This window comes from Camelus bactrianus, chromosome 8 (assembly GCF_048773025.1).
Source record: "Camelus bactrianus isolate YW-2024 breed Bactrian camel chromosome 8, ASM4877302v1, whole genome shotgun sequence".
NCBI lineage: Eukaryota > Metazoa > Chordata > Mammalia > Artiodactyla > Camelidae > Camelus > Camelus bactrianus.
The window spans coordinates 76,581,836-76,600,884 of NC_133546.1; the positions used below are offsets into that span (position 1 = coordinate 76,581,836).

At 37.7% G+C, this 19,049-nt stretch overlaps 1 protein-coding gene across 1 annotated transcript in view; it reads left to right on the forward strand.

Moving 5' to 3' along the window:
* The window catches only part of RIMS1 (regulating synaptic membrane exocytosis 1), a 451,285-nt gene that overhangs the window by 370,901 nt on the left and 61,335 nt on the right, over positions 1–19,049 (forward strand). The window contains 1 exon segment of the mRNA XM_074368769.1: positions 15,493–15,728. Coding sequence (XP_074224870.1) covers positions 15,493–15,728 — 236 coding nt within the window.

The following is a 19,049-nucleotide window of genomic DNA, read 5'->3' on the forward strand; positions in this document are numbered from 1 at the left end:
GGTCCTTGTTGTTTATCTGTTTTATATTCAGTAGTTTGTATCCGTTAATTCCAAACTTCTAATTTATCCTTTCCCCCCTTTCCCCTTTGGTAACTATAGTTTGTTTATGATATTACTTATATGTGGAATTTTTTAAAAATACAAATTTTATTTAAAAAACAAGGATATCTATTTTTAACTGATCATTTGTAATCATTAAGATCCCTAAAATGATTCTTAGAACAAACATAAACAAAACGTTGGCTTATTTAATATTTGAACAGAGTAAGTATATTTTTTCTACCCCATTACCCACCTGGTTCCCAAATCAAAAAGCTGGAAGGCACACTAGTTTTTAACTATCCCTCGAGCCTCCTTCTAACACATTACTCCTCAATCTTTTCATTGTTATCAAGCCCCTAAGGAGACTTTTGGATATTCTTTTCCTATAGCCCTCCCTACCTGACATTTTAATAACACAGGTGTCCTGTATCTGTTTATCCACTGTGGCCCCTTAGGGGACCACGACCACTGTGTTACCTAGGATCTTCTCACCCCTCTTATCTTCACCAAGAACCAATTACCACCTTTGGGAGCACATCACTCTCACTGAGAATTTGTGCTCAAATGAGTCATCAAGTCATATTGATTTTATGTCCCAAATCAAGCTCCTGATCAGAGACTGAAAATGACAGAGAACAGATGCTTTCATTCCTCTCTCACTGCCAACTGTAAACTACCCAAAATTTGGTAGGAAAGGGACTAAAAATTTCATCTACCATGAAACTAGGAGACCACCTACATCCTTAAATGATATAAACTATAGAAAACAGCCTTCAAATTTAGTGATGTCTGGACTAAAATGAGGAGAGATACCTAGACTAGATGCAGACATGTTCAGCTCTTGAATCAAATTTAAAGTTCTCTAAAATAAATCCCTCAGCCTTGAAAAGCCCCATCAGAAATGTCCACCCGGAGCCTGTGAGAACTAGATGCGGGGATGCTCTAGACGCAGAACATCCTGAAAGCACATCTTATGCCTCGCAGTGGCCAGTGACCTCTGTACGGAGGAGAAGTCTTGCTAGTCCCGTTCTGTGGAAAAGGGGTGCGTTGGGGGCTGTAAATAGGGGTCAATAGGAGAACACTCCACAGTGTAGTTTGCAAAGAGATAAAGCACTGTAGCACAGTTATAGCACATACATCGTTTTGACTAACCATGTGGAGATTCTGAAAACATCCCTGGTCCGGATGATTCTCATCTTATTGGGAAACAAGCAGTAAGGTGACACAGCCCTTCCAGTTCCAGGTATGACAGGTTAGCTCTTACCAATTTGAGCATCCCGTCTATAAACCTACAAAAACAAAACAAGAAGAAACAAACAGGTGGAAAACTGTTTGAAGGCGCTTGGAAGCAACAAAACAGACAGAGAAATTTGAGGCATGGCAATCCTCAAAAGAAGGAAGGAACACAAGTGAGGCCACCTGTACCCATCTCCTCTGGAGGGACACCCAGTCCGGTGACATGACATCAGAGCACAAGCAAAGAGCAGCGTACAGGCTGAGGAGACAGGTGTCACCCTCCAGGAACTGACAGAGAAGCTGGAAACTGTGGAGGGCCCCATATTTGCTAGATTCCCCTAGTGTGTTGACTGCTGAGCTGGGCATGCGCAGAGGAGGACAGCTGCAGCTGGAGGATTAAAGAGCTGAGCCAAGGTCCCAGCTGCTGCCTGGTGGCTGGGAGATGTAGATCCACCTGAAGGTAGAGGGGCATTTGATTTCCGGTACAAATTCCAGGAGGGCCAAGCTCTGGGAATAAGCCTCACCCTGTATAAGTCATGGTAGAGCTTTAAGCCCAACTCTGAAAAAAACAGGATTAATTCTCTCTACGAACCAAAAAAAAAAGAAATCAGCCTTGCAGGGGAAGGCATAGCCCAGTGGTAGAGGGCGTGCTTAGCATGCTTGAGGTCCTCAGTACTTCTATCTTCAGTACGTCTATTAAAAAAAAAATTAAGTGAATAAATAAACCTAATTACCTCCCCCTACAAAGTAAATAAATAAGTTTTAAAAATAAATATATAAATAAAATAAAAATAAGATTTTTTTTAAATCACCCTTTTGGAGGAAAATCATTCCATGCAGAGCCTCTGTAGGTTTTTATCCACAATGTACGGTATCTAATTTAAATTTACAAGGCATACTAAAATTTTTAAATTAATAAAAGAGGACCCATTAACTAAAAACTACTAGCAATAGAGTTATCAGAGAGGGACTTCAAAATATCCATGATTCATCTGTTTAGAAAATAGAGGTTGATGGATGTTTTCAGCAGAGACCTGGAATCCATTTTTACAAACTGAGTGACGATTCTAAAACTAAAAATATACAAAAAACCAAAAACCCTAATAGCATATTTAATAGGTGGATTTAATGGCACCTTAGAAACAGCAGAATTGAGAATTAGTGAGCTGGTCCGGGGAAAGTATATAAATTGACACACGGAGAAAAGGGGGAGAAATTGCAGGACTACAGGAGACATGTGGGATGAGGAGGAAACATGTATGTGTAACTGGAGTCCCAGAGGGAGAGGAAGTGGCAGGAACAATACCTGAATCCAGGGGGACTGGCTGAGAATTTTCCAAAAGTGATGAAATAGATCAAAATATAAATCCAAAAACCTTTCAAATTCCTAAGATATGTGAAAAGAAAAAAAATGTAGCAATATCATGATCAGAGTACTGAAAACTAAAGAAAAAAAAACCATTTCTTAGAAGAATCCAAATTTGGCCCATTGTCTGTTTTTGTGAATAAAGGTTTATTAGGACACATTTGTGTCCCTTTGATTAAATATTATCTGTGACTATTTCTCCACCTCAACATCAGAGTTGAGTAGTTGCAACAGAGACAGTGTGGACCACAAAGCCTAAAATATTTACTCTTTGGCCTTGACAAAATCAATTTGCCTAATCCTGGTGTGGGTGAAATCTACAAATTCCCTGAAAAGCACAACTTACTAAAAATAACATAAGGAGGAATAAAAACTCTGAAGAGTCCTGTTATCTGTTTTTTATTTTATTTTATTTTATTGAGTTTTAGTCAGTTTACAATGTTGTGTCAATTTCCAGTGTAGAGCACAATTTTTCAGTCATACGTGAACATACGTATATTCATTGTCACATTCTTCTTCAGCGTGAGCTACCACAAGATCTTGTATATATTTCCCTGTGCTATGCAGTATAATCTTATTTATCTATTCTATATATACCTGTCAGTATATACAAATTTCGAACTCCCAGTCGGTCCCTTCCCACCCCCCAACCCCCAGCAACCACGAGTTTGTATTCTATGTCTATGTGTGTGTTTCTATTTTATATTTAAGTACTTTTGTCTCCTTCTTCTTTTTTTTTTTTAGATTCCTCATATAAGCGATCTCATATGGCATTTTTCTTTCTCTTTCTGGCTTACTTCACTTAGAATGACATTCTCCAGGGACATCCATGTTGCTGCAAATGGCATTGTGTTGTCATTTTTTATGGCTGAGTAGTATTCAATTCTGTAAATACACCACATCTTCTTTATCCAATCATCTGTCAGTGGACATTTAGGCTGTCTCCATGTCTTGGCTATTGTAAATAGCGCTGCTATGAACACTGGGGTGCAGGTGTCTTTTTGAAGTAGAGTTCCTTCTGGATGTATGCCCAGGAGTGGGATTACTGGGTCATATGGTAAGTCTATTCCTAGTCTTTTGAGAAATCCCCATACTGTTTTCCATAATGGCTGCACCAAACTGCTTTCCCACCAACAGTGTAGGAGGGTTCCCTTTTCTCCACAGCCTCTCTAGCATTTGTCATTTGTGGACTTTTGAATGATGACCATTCTGACTGGTATGAGGTGATACTTCATTGTAGTTTTGATTTGTGTTTCTCTGATAATTAGCATCACTGAGCATTTTTTCACGTGCCTATTGATCATTCGTGTGTCTTCCTTGGAGAATTGCTTGTTTAGGTCTTCTGCCCATTTTTGGATGGGATTGTTTGTTTTTTTCTTATTAAGTTGTATGAGCTACCTATATATTCTGGAGATCAAGCCTCTATCAGTTTCAACTTTTGCAAAAATTTTCTCCCATTCCATAGGTTGTCTTTTTGTTTTACTTATGGTTTCCTTTGCTATGCAGAAGCTTATAAGTTTCATTAGGTCCCATTTGTTTACTCTTGCTTTTATTTCTATTTCTTGGGTAGACTTCCCTAGGAGAACATTGCTGAGATGTATGTGAGATAATGTTTTGCCTTTATTTTCTTCTAGGAGGTTTATTGTATCTTGTCTTATGTTTAAGTCTTTGATCCATCTTGAGTTTATTTTTGTGTATGGTGTAAGAGAGTGTTCTAGCTTCATTGATTTACATGCTGCTGTCCAGTTTTCCCAACACCATTTGCTGAAGAGACTGTCTTTATTCCATTGTATGTTCTTGCCTTCTTTGTCAAAGATTAGTTGAGCAAAAGCTTGTGGGTTCATTTCGGGGCTCTCTCTTCTGTTCCACTGGTCTATATGTCTGTTTTTGTACCAATACCATGCTGTCTTGATGACTGTAGCTCTGTAGCATTGTCTGAAGTCTGGGGGGGTTATTTCTCCAGCCTCTTTCCTTTTCTTCAGTAATGCTTTGGCAATTCTGGGTCTTTTGTGGTTCCATATAAATTTTATTATGAATTGTTCTAGTTCTGTGAAATATATTCTGGGTAATTTGATAGGGATTGCATTAAATCTGTAGACTGCCTTGGGCAATATGACCATTTTAACAATATTGATTCTTCCAATCCAGGAGCATGGGATACCATCCCATTTTTTTAAGTCTTTAATTTCTTTAATCAGTGTTTTATGTTCTCCATGTATAAGTCTTTTACCTCCTTGGTTAGATTTATTCCTAGGTATTTTATTACTTTGGGTGCTATTTTAAAAGGGATTGTTTCTTTACTTTCTTTTCCTGTTGATTCATTGTTAGTGTAAAGAAATGCAACTGATTTTTGTACATTAATCTTGTAACCTGCTACTTGCTGAATTCTTTTATTTAGTTCTAGTAGTTTTTGTGTGGACCTTTTAGGGTTTTCTATATTTAGTATCATGTCATCTGCATATAGTGACCATTTTACTTCTTCTTTCTCAATTTGGATCCCCTTTATTTCTTTTTCTTGCCCAATTGCTGTGATTAGGACTTCCAAGACTATGTTGAATAGAAGTGGTGAGAGTGGACAGCCTTATCTTGTCCCAGATTTTAGAGGAAAGGTTTTCAGTTTTTCACTGTTGAGTACTATGCTGGCTGTAGGTTTGTCATAAATAGCTTTTATTATGTTGAGATATGTTCCCTCTACACCCGCTTTGGTGAGAGTTTTTATTGTAAATCGGTGTTGAATTTTATCAAATGCTTTTTCTTCATCTATTGAGATGATCATGTGGTTCTTGTCCTTTCTCTTGTTGATGTGGTGTATTACATTGATTGATTTGTGCATGTTGAACCACCCTTGTGTCCCTGGGATGAACCCAGCTGGATCATGATGTATAATCTTTTTTATGTGCTGTTGGATTCTATTTGCCAATATTTTGGTAAGGATTTTTTCATCTATGTTCATCTGATATTGGTCTGTAATTCTCTTTTTTGGTAGTGTCTTTGCCTGGTTTTGGTATCAGGGTGATTGATGGTGGCTTCATAGAATGAGTTTGGGAATACTCCCTCCTTTTCAATCTTCTGGAAGAGTTTGAGAAGGACTGGTATGAGTTTTTCTTTGTATGTTTGGTAGAATTCCCCAGTGAAGCCGTCTGGTCCTGGACTTTTTTAAAGATGATCTTATAGTTGTTTCAAATTTTCCCACAAGGGAAACTGCTGACTCAGGTGATTCACTGGTAAATTATGCCAATATTTAAAGAATAAATGTTCTCCGTCTTACGCAGTTTTTCCAGAGAGTAAAAAGGAGTAATACTTCCAAACTCTCTTTGGGAGGCAAGTCTCTACTTGATAAATTTGGGAAGGACATGATGGGAATATTACAGGCCAAAACCTCTCATTAAAATAGACAAAAGACAATAGGAAAATTTTAGCAAATTGAATTCAAATAGAGACCACTTTTTAAAATTCCATCTGTGGGTTTTTTAGACATTTTTTAATAGCAGGGTGTTTGTTCCACCTCAGTGGGATCTCCCTGGAGACTCCTGTTCCCTGTGTGGGGAGGGACCGAGCCAGGCTGGACATGGTCACTGTCACCCCATGTCAGTGTTGCCATGAGTGGGCGTGGCTCCAGCATTGTCTGGTCACAGGGAGATTTCTGGTCTCTGACACAGGGTGATCTGTCTGTCCATCTGTTTGTCTCTATCCATCCATCTATCTCTATATGAGAGAAAGAGAGAGAGAAATTCTGAGAGAGAGAATGAGAATACATTATGAAGAGGACAGTTTTGTTCCGTAAATGTCGGACTGGTTTAAAATTCTGTGTAATCCATTAGAGAAAGAAAGAAGGAAATCATATGATCATCTCAGCATCTCGGTAGATACAGGAAAAATATTTTATAAAATTCATGACAGATATAATAAGATACGTTAGCAAACTAAAAGAGAATTTTCTTAAAATGATAAAGGTTATCTACCGTCACCCTACAAGAAGCACCACATTTAATAGTGAAACACAGAACACTGTCCCTCTGTGTTCACTGAGGCCACTCTCCCAACTTCTAGTCAGCATTATTCGGATGGTCCAGTGTTGGACCTGGCAGTGTAGCAATACAACAAGAAAAAATAAATAAAAGCAGTAAGATTGCACAGCTTGTATGATTGTGAGTATAAAAAACTCAAAGGAATCTACTACACAGTGTTAGAATTAATACATGAATTTAACAAAGTCACCGGGTGCAAGGTCTATATATAAAAGTCAATTGTATTTTGATGTGCCAGCAACCAACATTAGGAAATGAAATTTATAAAATGCCGTTAATACAATAGAATCAGAAATATGAAACACCTAGGAATAAATGTAATACCTAAGTAAACTAACTAGGAATAAACTACGTAAGCTGGAGTAAATTAACGAAGTGCAAGTCCTCAGTAGGAAGACTACTCAGAGCCTCATTTATAAATCCACATACATGTTTAAGAGTGAAAGTCAGCAAGGATTGCACAGAGGCAGTGACTTCCAAAGGTCTGGCCTCCTTGAAGGGATTAAATATAAATAGTGAACTAACCTGAGTGCACCCCTCAGTTCTAACAGGTGCCTCCTCTCAGGGCAGGTCCACTAGATGCGTTCAGTGGGTGTCTGATGCCCTCTTGGTTATGAGTCATCAGACCTTGTGGTTTAGCTCCTGGGAATTTCTAGATGGGCGCCTGGGAGTGGTCTCTTGAGCATCAGGTTCCTTTTGTACTTGCCACTTGTGAGTAGTAACTTCTGTATTGATCCAAACTTACGTGCAGGACTCAAATAATTTGGATTGACTTTCAGCATTTTTGTAAAGAGCACTGAGAATTTATATGCACCACAGCCATCTTTGAATAGGCCTTAAATTGCTTGCCCCTTTTTAGGCTTACTGTGGAATCATGGTAGACCTCTAGATTCTTTTAGTGTGTTAAATGCACAGAAATTGGTTACAATGGTTTTTAAGCTAAATTTGTCATTAATTTAAGAGTGGGGATCATCTTTACATTGTACATCATATGCTTTTCTTGAAAGCATCCTTACTTTCTGAAAATGAAAAGATATTTCAGGCCCACATTTTTTCATTCTATTCCAAAGTTTTATGCCAGCCACATTACATTAGAATAATGAGCCGAAATCTGGCCCCAGGTTTGATTTCTTATATGAAGGGGGAGGGAAATAGCTCAGTGGTAGAGCACATGCTTAGCATGCATGAGGTCCTGGGTTCAACCACCAGTACCTCCATTTAAAAAAAGATGGAGTATGATTTCTTATATGATTGATCCCTTGTGTGTATTTAGGTAGTACAAAGTCTTTTTAGCCTATTTTAGGGACAGTGAGCTCATGTCGCTTTAATTTTAGTAATCTTAAAAAAAAATCTTGCTTGAAATGAGTTTCTGAATTGTCTCTCAACATAATTTAACTGATTTGACAATGCACACTAGTCTGTACTTTACTATCTATGGAATTTGTGTGTATTTTACAGTTGCTGGCATGTCATAGTTTAATTAGCACTATTCTTTCTTAAAGATACATAAAACAATGATGTAGCTTAATATTGATAGCATCTTTGATTTGATTAAAGGCATATAGATTATCCTACCCCCTTTGCCATTTTGTGGTAAGGCGTAGCACACCAAGTCTTATGTGTTAAGTCTTAAGGTAAGGCAGAGCAATAGCACCACCAGACTTTATTTACAGTACCTATGGATATGAGGTCCCCCCAGTTCTGCTGATTCAGGATATGACCTCCTTTGTTACCTGTGGTTCTAGGATCCTGTAAGCCACAGAGCACTTACTAGACCAGGTGTCTGTGCAGGTCGTAATAGGGATTGAGTCTGCCATGAGGTACAGCTTTTGTCCCTTAATGGTAATTGCCCTTCCTGATGAAATGAAATTTGTTCTCAGCTAAATATTTAAGATCAATTCGTCACTTTAACAGAAAACCAAATTCTTTTTGTTTTGTTTTGTTTAAATTTTATTTTATTGAGTTATAGTCAGTTTACAATGCTGTGTCAATTTCCAATGTAGAGCACGATTTTTCAGTTATACATGAACATACATATATTCATTGTCACATTCTTTTTCACAGTGAGCTACCACAAGATCTTGTATATATTTCCCTGTGCTACACAGTATAATCTTGTTTATCTATTCTACATATGCCTGTCTGTATCTACAAATTTCGAACTCCCAGCCTGTCCCTTCCCACCCACCTCCCCTCTGGCAACCACAAGTTTGTATTCTATGTCTATGAGTCTTGTTTCTGTTTCTGTATTTATGTTCGTTTGTCTTTTTCTTTTCTTTTCTTTTCTTTAGATTCCATATATGAGACAGAAAACCAAATTCTAATCTTGCATTAATGTACTATTTATCAGTAAATGGTTCATAGACCTTTCTTATTATATGATGAATATTTCTATCATATAGAGACAGTTGGTCAAAGTTTTATTTTTTGGGTCTTTTGACTTACTGTTTACAACTACAATAAACCAGGGTAACTAATTCACTTTCTGTAAACCCTCTACAGTTTTTCACCCAAGTTCTCTCTTTTACTATCCTCATTCATATTCCATGTATTTTATTGTAAAAAAATTGTTTCCTTCTTCTCCTTTGATAAATAAAAACACATCTATTACTTTGTATATGTCCTATATTTTTGTCACCTTAGTTTCCAGTGTAGAATGAGCCATACATATTAATTAGAACTTTTAATCCAAGCTTCTATTTCATAGAGAAAATTGGGAGGTAGATAATTGAGCATAATCGGCTGTCATATGGAACAATTTAGCCACCAGCCCTGCAAGTTACACAGCACAATAATAAAACATCCTACACCCACAGTATCCCGTAGAGTTGCAAAAATGTAAACCTTTACATCACCCAAAGGCAAAGCCCCTGTGTACCTAATTAATCACTTGGATTATGTTTAAGCTGACATCCAGCCAACTTAATTACTGTTGATATCAGAGTTTTTTCAGAATTATAGGTCAGTGTGGTTATTACATAATTTACATTTTTCACAATTGGAAATGTTGATGGAAGGAACGTTAGCTTATCCACTAAGTCAAATCAATATATAAAGTATAGGAATTCCATATGAACTAGTCTGTTCATGAGAAAACCATCCTAAATCTTAAACAATAAGATAAAATTTTGTGTTTGTGTTAAATAAAACACTGATAAAGTCTGGAAGAAGACATAAAGCTGGGGTTTTTTTTTTTTCAGATTTGAGATGCAATTCACATACCATAAAAATTCACCCTATTAAATTGTAAAATTCATTGGTTTTTAGTATGTTCCCAGTGAGTTGTGCAACCATAACCACTGTCTAATTTGAGAACATTTTTATCATCCCTGGAAAGAAATCCGTACCCATTAGCAGTCATCCTCTCTCCTCTAATCCCTGGTGAACACTTACCTACATTTGTCTCTATGATTTTGACTATCAGACATTTTATTTAAATGGAATCATATAATATGTAGCCTTTGAATCTGGCTTCTTTCATGTAGTATAATGTTTTCAAATTCCCAAGTTCATTACACGAATCATTCCGTCTTATGGGTGATGACATTCCATTGTCTGGATAAAACACTTTGTGTTTCATCATCAGTTCATCAGTTCATCAATTGATGGGCATTTGGGCTGTTTCCTCTTTTTAAGTGTTACAAATAATGTTGATCTGAATGTTGATGAGTAAGTGTTTGTATGGATTTATGTTTTCAGTTCTCTTGAGAATGTATCAAAGAATGGGATTACTGAGTAGTATGGCAACTCTAAGATCAATTTAACTATGTTTATGTTTAACTAAACTGCCAAACTGTTCCAAAGTGGCTACATCATTTTACATTCCCACTAACAGTGTATGAAAGTTCCAGTTTCTTCAGATTCTTATCAGCACGTATCACCTTTTTTTTTAAGTTAGAGCCATCTTGTGCATGCAAAGTAGCATCTCATTGTGGTCTTCATAAAGCTGTTTTTAAGCCAAATTTATCAAACTAGTCTCCAAGGATTCACTTTGATTGTGGGTTTAGATTCTTACATTAAAATTCTTTTGAGTTACCAATTTCTTAAGAATGGATTTTTCTTGAAAGACAGGCATATTCCAGGTATTAGAAGTTCATTTTTTTTCTCTCTGGGAATTCTGTAGTTAACTGTAGAATTATCTAAGTACTTATTTGTCTCCATCGATCAACCAGAAGAGGAGTTCTATTAAATTAATATCTGTCTGCCCACACCAATATCCCCAGGGTATATGTAAGGTCAGAGATTTTTATCACCCATTAAAAAGACTATTTTTTACACATGCAAAGGAAACGAGCAGTTTCAGATGTATCACTTTGCCACAGACAAAAATTGGCACAGAAACCTAACCCTAGAATTTAAACGGCTGTTCTTTTAGGTACACAAGCCATTTTCTTGAATGATATGAACTTGAGTAACATGCAAACAAACAGACATGCAAGACTAACAAACCAGATTTTCTGTCATCTGCCACCCAGCTTTCAATACATCCTGATGTCTGCCATCCGACAGACTGCATCCATCCGTAGATAGATTCCCTATGATTGCTGCCACCAGTGAGGAATTATTACCAGTTACAAACAAAGCAGTGTAAGAATCAGATTCGCCAAGAACCAGGACCAGCAACAAACAAAACAAAACCAGGGTCAAAAAGAAAACAGAGAAACAGAAATTGAAGGTAATATTCTGTTGCCACTTGGCATTAAATCCAGGAGCCAGGAAAAAGCATCGTTGGGTTTAGAGTTCATGAGGTGCCTTGCACAGAAAACACAGCTCCCGCAGACGTCCATTGGGACATTCTGATGGGACACCTGACACTCTCAAAACATAATTCTCCTAATTGAAACATAATTATAAGAAAAATAGATGCATGTTACTATATATAAAATAGATAAACAAGGACTTAACTGTATAGCACAGGGAACTATATTCAATACCTTCTAATAAGCCATAATGGAAAAGAAACTGACAAAATATACATGTATGTATACCTGAAATTAACATTGCAAATTGACTACACTTCAATAAAAAACAAGAATAAAGGAGAAGTTTTTTAAGAAAAATAGATAGCAAATGTCAGAGTTTAACTCATTGGTGAGAAAACCAACAAGGTGACAAACTGGTTCCTAAGACGATGTCCTTGTATGTACACATATATCATCACTGAGAAAAAAGGCGCTGCTGAAATAAGGTTACTAAGTTCGATTCAAAACTAGATAATGTTCTCTAGGCCAACAAAACCTTAACCTTTGGGGTTATCCTCTCTACTAGTAGTAGTAATCATTCGCTCCTCGTCAGTTCTCTTCAAGTTAACATCTAACTTTTAAAGAGTTGTCAAATGTTTGGACCATGATTATTATGAGAGTAAATAGTAAGTCAAAAAATGTTACATTCCCCTAGAGTCAAATGATCCTTAGGGAGATTATTAGATAATCCTCATGCATGGCATTAACAGATAAGGCAACTTTTTTCTGGTCTCAAGTCCAAGTTTACATTATTTTTGTTAACAGAGAGGGGGTGATTATTACTCTGAGCACTTGGTTGATGGGGGTATCTTTAATGAGGAATGAAGATTCGAGAGGGAGCAGATTTTTCGTTGGGTTGAACACATTTTTGAGAGTCTTATTAGACACACCTGGGCAGGTTTGTCACTTGTTGACTGAGATAAAATGCACAGCCTAAAAGTTGAGAGTTATGCTTTATTTGGCAAATTTCTGAGGTCTCAAGCCCGGGACACAGCATCTGAAGAGACTAGGAAGAGAGGACATGGCAAACAATTCTGAGATTTTTCAGCATAAAGTCAGTGGCCAGGAATCGGGGCATCAGAGAATAAAGGTGGGGGTTTTTTGTTTGTTTGATATTTAAAGATGGGTTACAGTATAGTCTGTAGATGGATGGAACACGTGTTTTTACTTCATCAGTTTACTCAGCAATAGGAGGGATTCTGGAGCAAATTTAATGATTCATGAGGTGTGTGCTGATGTAAACCATCAGAATCCTAACATAACCAGTACAAAATATAAAACAGAGGGCTAGGACTCCAAAAATCTTTATAAAATCAAGAGCCTTAAAAGTGAATCAAAAGATTCAGGCTCATCTGAATGACAGGAATGGTTCCTAGGCAATGGAAGCAGGACAAATAAAAGGCTACAGATTAGCAAAGTAGAAAGCATGCTTTTGTGAAGACCATGACCTTCGCATTGATTTAATTAATGTAGCTAATTAGCACCCCCCCAACCCCCGCCAAACCTGTCCCCTCAGTTAGGTACCAGGAGAATTGAAACTGCCCTAATGCCTTCTAGATGAGCATGTGGTATCCTTGATTCTTCAGGGAGCTACGCACGGTCCTCCAATCCCACAAGAAAGCTGTGAGCTTCTAAACAACATGTTTTATTTTCTGAGAAAAATTGTGTCATTTATTCATAAAATCATTTTAACATAACTTCTTAACTCACCCCCCTCAAAAGGGTAATCACAAATTTCCCTACAATTTTTTTCAAAATTTTTATTTGTCAGTATTGTAAAATACCTCATTGCTAGATTAAATGTCCATGAAAATTTGTTGAATCTTCCTTGCCTGTCTTGAATAAATGTTCATAAGAGAAACATCATGGAAAACATTTCCCTGTTCATTTAAACTTCTCTATAACCCAAAGAACACCCTTCAGAATTTTATAAGTGTTTTTTTTTTTTTTTTGGAATTATTTTGTAAATACAAATTGAGAACTGTGATAGAATTCTATGTTTGTAGAAATAATGGGGAGGGAAAAAGGTACATGTTAGTTAACCCATATTTTACTATAGAGATAAAAATAGTTTCAGAAGAGAGGTTCTCAATAACCACTGTGGGGAGTGTGCTAAGAAGACTGATGTGAGGTGGAAAACTACAGATTTCTCCACAGCAGGTGTTTGATGGAAGATGGATATTATGACCATGAAATTGACTGAATCCTGACATTTCTGTGTATTCTTCAGCAGAATTATGCAAGTGAAATAGCAGAATAAGCAGATAGTAAGAGCCGACTTAAGGAGGGGTGGCAGATTTACGAAATGCATTCAGATAAACAGGTGAGGACATGAGAGAAATGAACCATAATATTTCTCAGGAAAGAAAGTCCATTAGAGTTGAGAATATAAACCACAGAGGAATCAGTGTTGAACTGGTCATATGTAAAACTGTCATCATTCATATTTTGAAAACGTGACTATGTAAAACACATAGCAAAACTGCCCGATTTGCAAATGGCTTTAAAAACTTTTGAGTGAATGAAAAGATTATTAGAACAAAATGAAAGACGATGAGTACCTTATTGTTACCAGGTGAGTGTTGGTGTGCACCAATTCAAGGAATGCAGCTAGGGATGAAAAATTCCAAATTATTCCTGTCAAATAGAGGCATCAGTTTCAGTTCACTGTTTATGTAGGGACCTAAGATCTAAGCAGTTCTGGACCCTCTTCCATGAGTCTAAGCCCGCTAACCCCTCTGAACCACCCCAAACCAGCTTCCCCTTCTACTGAAGCTCTCGCTGAGTGTGCGGCCACAAACATGTTACGTCATCCCAAGACTTTCTGTTTCATCATTCCTAATCATACTGGGGTTTATTCTGATGTGTATGAAGTGTCATCACTGACCCAAGAAGCTACATTAGGTACTATATTTTGTAGTTCAAAACAAGAAATAGAAAATCAAGATGGCGGGGAAGGTCATGGAAGCCAATTTTTGTAGATATTCTGAGGAAACGTTAAATTAAGAGGATCATTTCAGAGATATTAAACCAGGTCTTCACTGGACCAAAAAGGGGTGGACTAGAGGGTAATAGGGCTGCATATGCAGCATTATTAAAAAGATTCATGTCCCTGTCTCCTCACTTACCCACCCCATCTCTCCCCAACTCACGGACACACGTTGACTTCGGCAAGTAGAGAGGATTTACTCCTGTCGACCTTCCACAGTGCCTGAAATTCTCAACAGTAAGGCATTCATTTGGGAGAGAAGTAAAGTAATCTGTTCAGATAAACTTGTGTACTCTGACAACAGAGACGAGTTTTGCAGAAAAGAATGGGGCCCAAAAAAATATCTGAACCCAGAGTCTGTGAATTTGAAGAGCTGAGAGATGAAAATGAGAGGAAGTGTGTGTGGAGAAGATGGAGTACAAGGGATCCAAGAGGAAGGGGGTGATGCAGGGGGTTTTGCCTCATCAGGAGTCTTTCCTGGACGCATTAAGCCTCAGATTAGCAAAAGCAATGTCTGTCTGATGGAATCCCAAAGAGAACCTAGAACAGACACTGTTTTCACTCTTTGAAACCTTGTGGCAAATTCAGAGGATCAATTTTTAACAATATTTCCCCCTCAGGGATAGATAATGAACTTTTCTACTGATTTAAGTATTTTAATTTTTCTCTGATAGTAACTGTTTACAAAAGCGGTCAGTCACATTCACATCCCCATGGAGAGAATTAACCATTTATTATCTTTTAAAAGTTTATATATATAAAATAGATAAACAGCAAAGACCTCCTATAGAGCACAGGAAACTATATTCAATTTCTTGTAATAACACATAATAAAATATATCCTGTATCCAAAACTAGTGTATAGATTGCTCTGTGTTAAGATACGATGGTTTGAAGCCACATCTAGTACATATTTGGGGGGGGGGTGATGCAATTTGAAAGTGCTCATAGCCATAGGAGTACTCCTCAGCTGGCTTCTCCCGCCCCAACAATTTGCCTGGATTATTTCAAAATAAATTAGACTGAGAGTGTCTGTTATGCTGACCTGTAATTTATGGATGCATATATGTTTTTACTTTGTAAATATAGTTCATTTACCCCTAAAATGCAAGGCAGACGGATGGGGACTTCAGGAAGAGCCATCACGAAGAGCACGAGTGTGAGCGGAGAGATGTATACACTAGAGCATAATGACGGCAGCCAGTCGGACACGGCTGTGGGGACAGTCGGAGCAGGTGGAAAGAAGAGAAGGTCCAGCCTGAGTGCCAAGGTGGTCGCCATAGTGTCTCGAAGGAGCAGAAGCACATCCCAACTGAGCCAAACAGGTGAGTGCCGTCCATTCCACTCGACCACCTCAGGTTCTTGCTGGAGAAGCGAGTTGGTCTTCATGCTGCGTCTCCTGATGGGATGGTACAGTGTACGCCTTCTTCTTGGCAGCATACGCTTATTTCTCTGTTTCTGGAAACCTGTGACATGTGTGGGTTGATTTTATTTTATTTGTTTCTGTACAGCCACCTAACAAGGTATCATTTGTCAATCTATAAAGTGGTCAGATGTTCACCTTTAAGTTAAAAAAAATTCAAGCCATATTTACAAATATTCAAGGAAATGCAAAGAAGTATTAAAGAACCAAATTGATTTAAATGCAAGAGAAGCAACAGGATTCTCCTTTTCAAAATGTTCCATAAATACAATTACTTATAAAGCAGGCTGTCTCCCTATTGTTAGAGAAAACAAGGTCGGTTGTGCAACTTGAAGTTCAGTCTTCAAGGTACTGTCTGAATATAAACGTGGAACTGAAATGGTTGTATTTTCAATGCCAGTAAGAACCCAGCAGTTATTTTTACTTTAGAAAAATGGGTCAGTGGATTTGTGCAAAGAATAATGTTTTAATGCAAATTTGAGTTTCAGATATTTTCTACTGCTTATAAATCTTGAAAGCTTTCTGTCCTCAAGCTATATAGGGGGAAAAGCCAACACAGAAGGGAAGATGGTTATTTTGTGTATTATGAAATATATTTTAAAAACTGCCTAAAATTATGTAACATTTGATCATAACATACTAGATAATTCGTGACTAGTCTCGGTAATATGGAAAACCAAAGGTAAGTGAGGTGTTGGGCTGGTTTCAGTTGTCATCATCTGTTTCCCCTGCCATGCTCCGTAGTTCCATTTATTGTTTCTCAACAGCGAAAGTCTTGTCACAAAATTGACTTACACTGAAAAACGTTCATGAAATCCTTTTTAGAGTTGGCTTGGCATCTTGGAAAGGATGTATCTGAAATGATGCCTTCGACTGGACCAACTGATAAATAAATTAGAGGGAGGGGATTTTGAGCCATTCAGGAATTGAACTCCTGCATCCAGCTGTTTATCGAAACAGAGGTTGGTCTTCCTGAAAGTCATGGGAGTAGGATGGACCCAGGTCAGCCAGCGTCCATGTGGCAGAGCCACCGTCCCAGTGAGAGGGGCTGTCCTTTGTGAAAGAGAACCGTTGCTCTTCCTGGGGCTCAGATTTCTCCCTTCAGAGCAGGAAGTGTTTTGCATTTGTTTTTGCTTGTTTTGTTTTTGCTTGTTTTGTTCTTGATGGTGATGCTTCCTGGTGTGCACTGTCGATGTCATAAAGGATGCTTTATAGTACAGACTGCGAATAGGTTCTCACCGCCAGATTTCAAGATCCTTTATCTCTTGGATGAAATGGAAATTCTCTTTGCTTTCTTTCTAGAGAACCAGTGTCTCCTGTGTGAGAGACTGCAGGGTCAGAGATGGCATAGGTCCTTCTCCAACTTTCCACCGTCTCGCTCTTCTCATTTTTCCCCTGTAGCTAGCTCCCTCCCTGTTATTCATGAGTTGAGTAGAATTATGTTCTCTCAGAATAAAATGCAGCGATAATTAAAGTTAGGAACTCCCCCCGAGGCACAGCTTTGTAGGTGCTAGATCCAAGTGATTGGCATTGGAACACTGGCCCCTTTGCTTTTTTCATTTACATTGTATTCTAGTTACAGTCATTGCTGAATTTCAGATAATACTTATCTTCCCAAGAGTTGCGTCCTCAATCACTTGCACGGAAGACCATGCTTTCAGAGACTGGGTGGTGATGGTTTAACCAGATAGTTCTATCGCAGAGTGACTCGGGGAATGAACTCCGACTCGCTCTCTCTAGGACTCAGTTTGCCGGTGGAGGGGGTGGTTTGGCAGGGACGTCCTCTGCAGAACTTGCCAGGTATCAGATTTTATGCTTCTCTTCCTACGTCATAATTGTACCTTTTATTTGACAACCTATTCTCATTCTTCTTGGCCTTCCCAAAGCAAGTGACAAATGGGGGCACACTTCAGGGATCACTCCTCTTTGTGTCAGTGCATGGCCTGATGTTTTTCCCTCTTCCTTCTTTGACAAGTGACTTTTTTCCCCCTTATCCATGGTTAGGTTTTTCTCTCTCCTGTGAAGAGTCACCAAAATTCAGCATTCTCATTTTAAGAAATCTTCTGTTACACTGTTTCAGCTTCTGCGTATGAGCATCACATTTGTATTTCCAGATTCGTCCTCACCCAGGAAATATTCCTTAATTTTCATTTCCTATTAAGAAAGCGCTCTTGGGTGTCTTGCTTTAAATAAACTTAGTATTTCCACGTGTCTGAATTCCCAGCCCTTCCCTTCAGTAATACCTCTGTTCTTAGAGTTTAGGTCTTAGAAGAGTTGTAAGAAGAGTTTTTAGAAGAGTTTTCTAGTTTTTTAAAATTTTCCCTAAACTCTGTCTCTCCCAGGTCCGTCATCTGAGAGAAAACTATGTGATGTTTGTCTAATTTCAAGAAACGTTAGTGTAATTGATTTAAGTATCTTTATAATGAAATGAAACCATTCATCTCAGACTGGTGGGGCTTCTCAGGGGGCTTTCTAAATGCACGGAAAATTAAAACAGATTTTCTAATGGTGTCAGTTAATCAAAGATTTGGCAGAGGAAAACAGCATTACTTATATATTAATGTATTCTAAGGAATAGAATATATTTAATGTAAATGTTTAATCATGCTCAGTATTTTAAGACTTTAATTAAGGGCTTTTCTTGTAGTGAGTCTCTTTGGGACCCTGGGTTACAGGTTCCGTCTCCTCTGCCCCAGACAATAGATGATCAGGAAAACACGAAGCTCCTAGAAATAACGTTTGCCCAGCCCTTTTTAGAATGAGCGATTTCAAGCACATCATTTTTTCTGAGTTTTTTATATAGCCACAAGTTTGCTCCAAGGAGTATATTTGATTCTCTGTTCAAATCAACTAAAATTTATTTTAAAACACTGAGGAGCATAGTAAACTATAAATACATGTATATTTATGTAAGTTATATCTATAATATATAAAATTGACTTGGCTTTTATATGTAATTTACTGTGCTCTTCAATTATAGATATAATTATTTGTGGAATATTTCAAATATAAATGACAGTAAGGAACAGAATCTCCTCGATCACACTAAGTATTCGTAACAAAAGTAGGGACACATTTTTAATACATGTTTTTTGAAATAGAGTGACATAAACAGGGAAGTTTCCCAAAATGCAACTCCTGGTAAGTGGCTTCCAGCAAGTAAGCATGTCACTAAACACTGATGCAGGACACAGTAGCTGAATTAGATTGAAAAGGGTGTGAA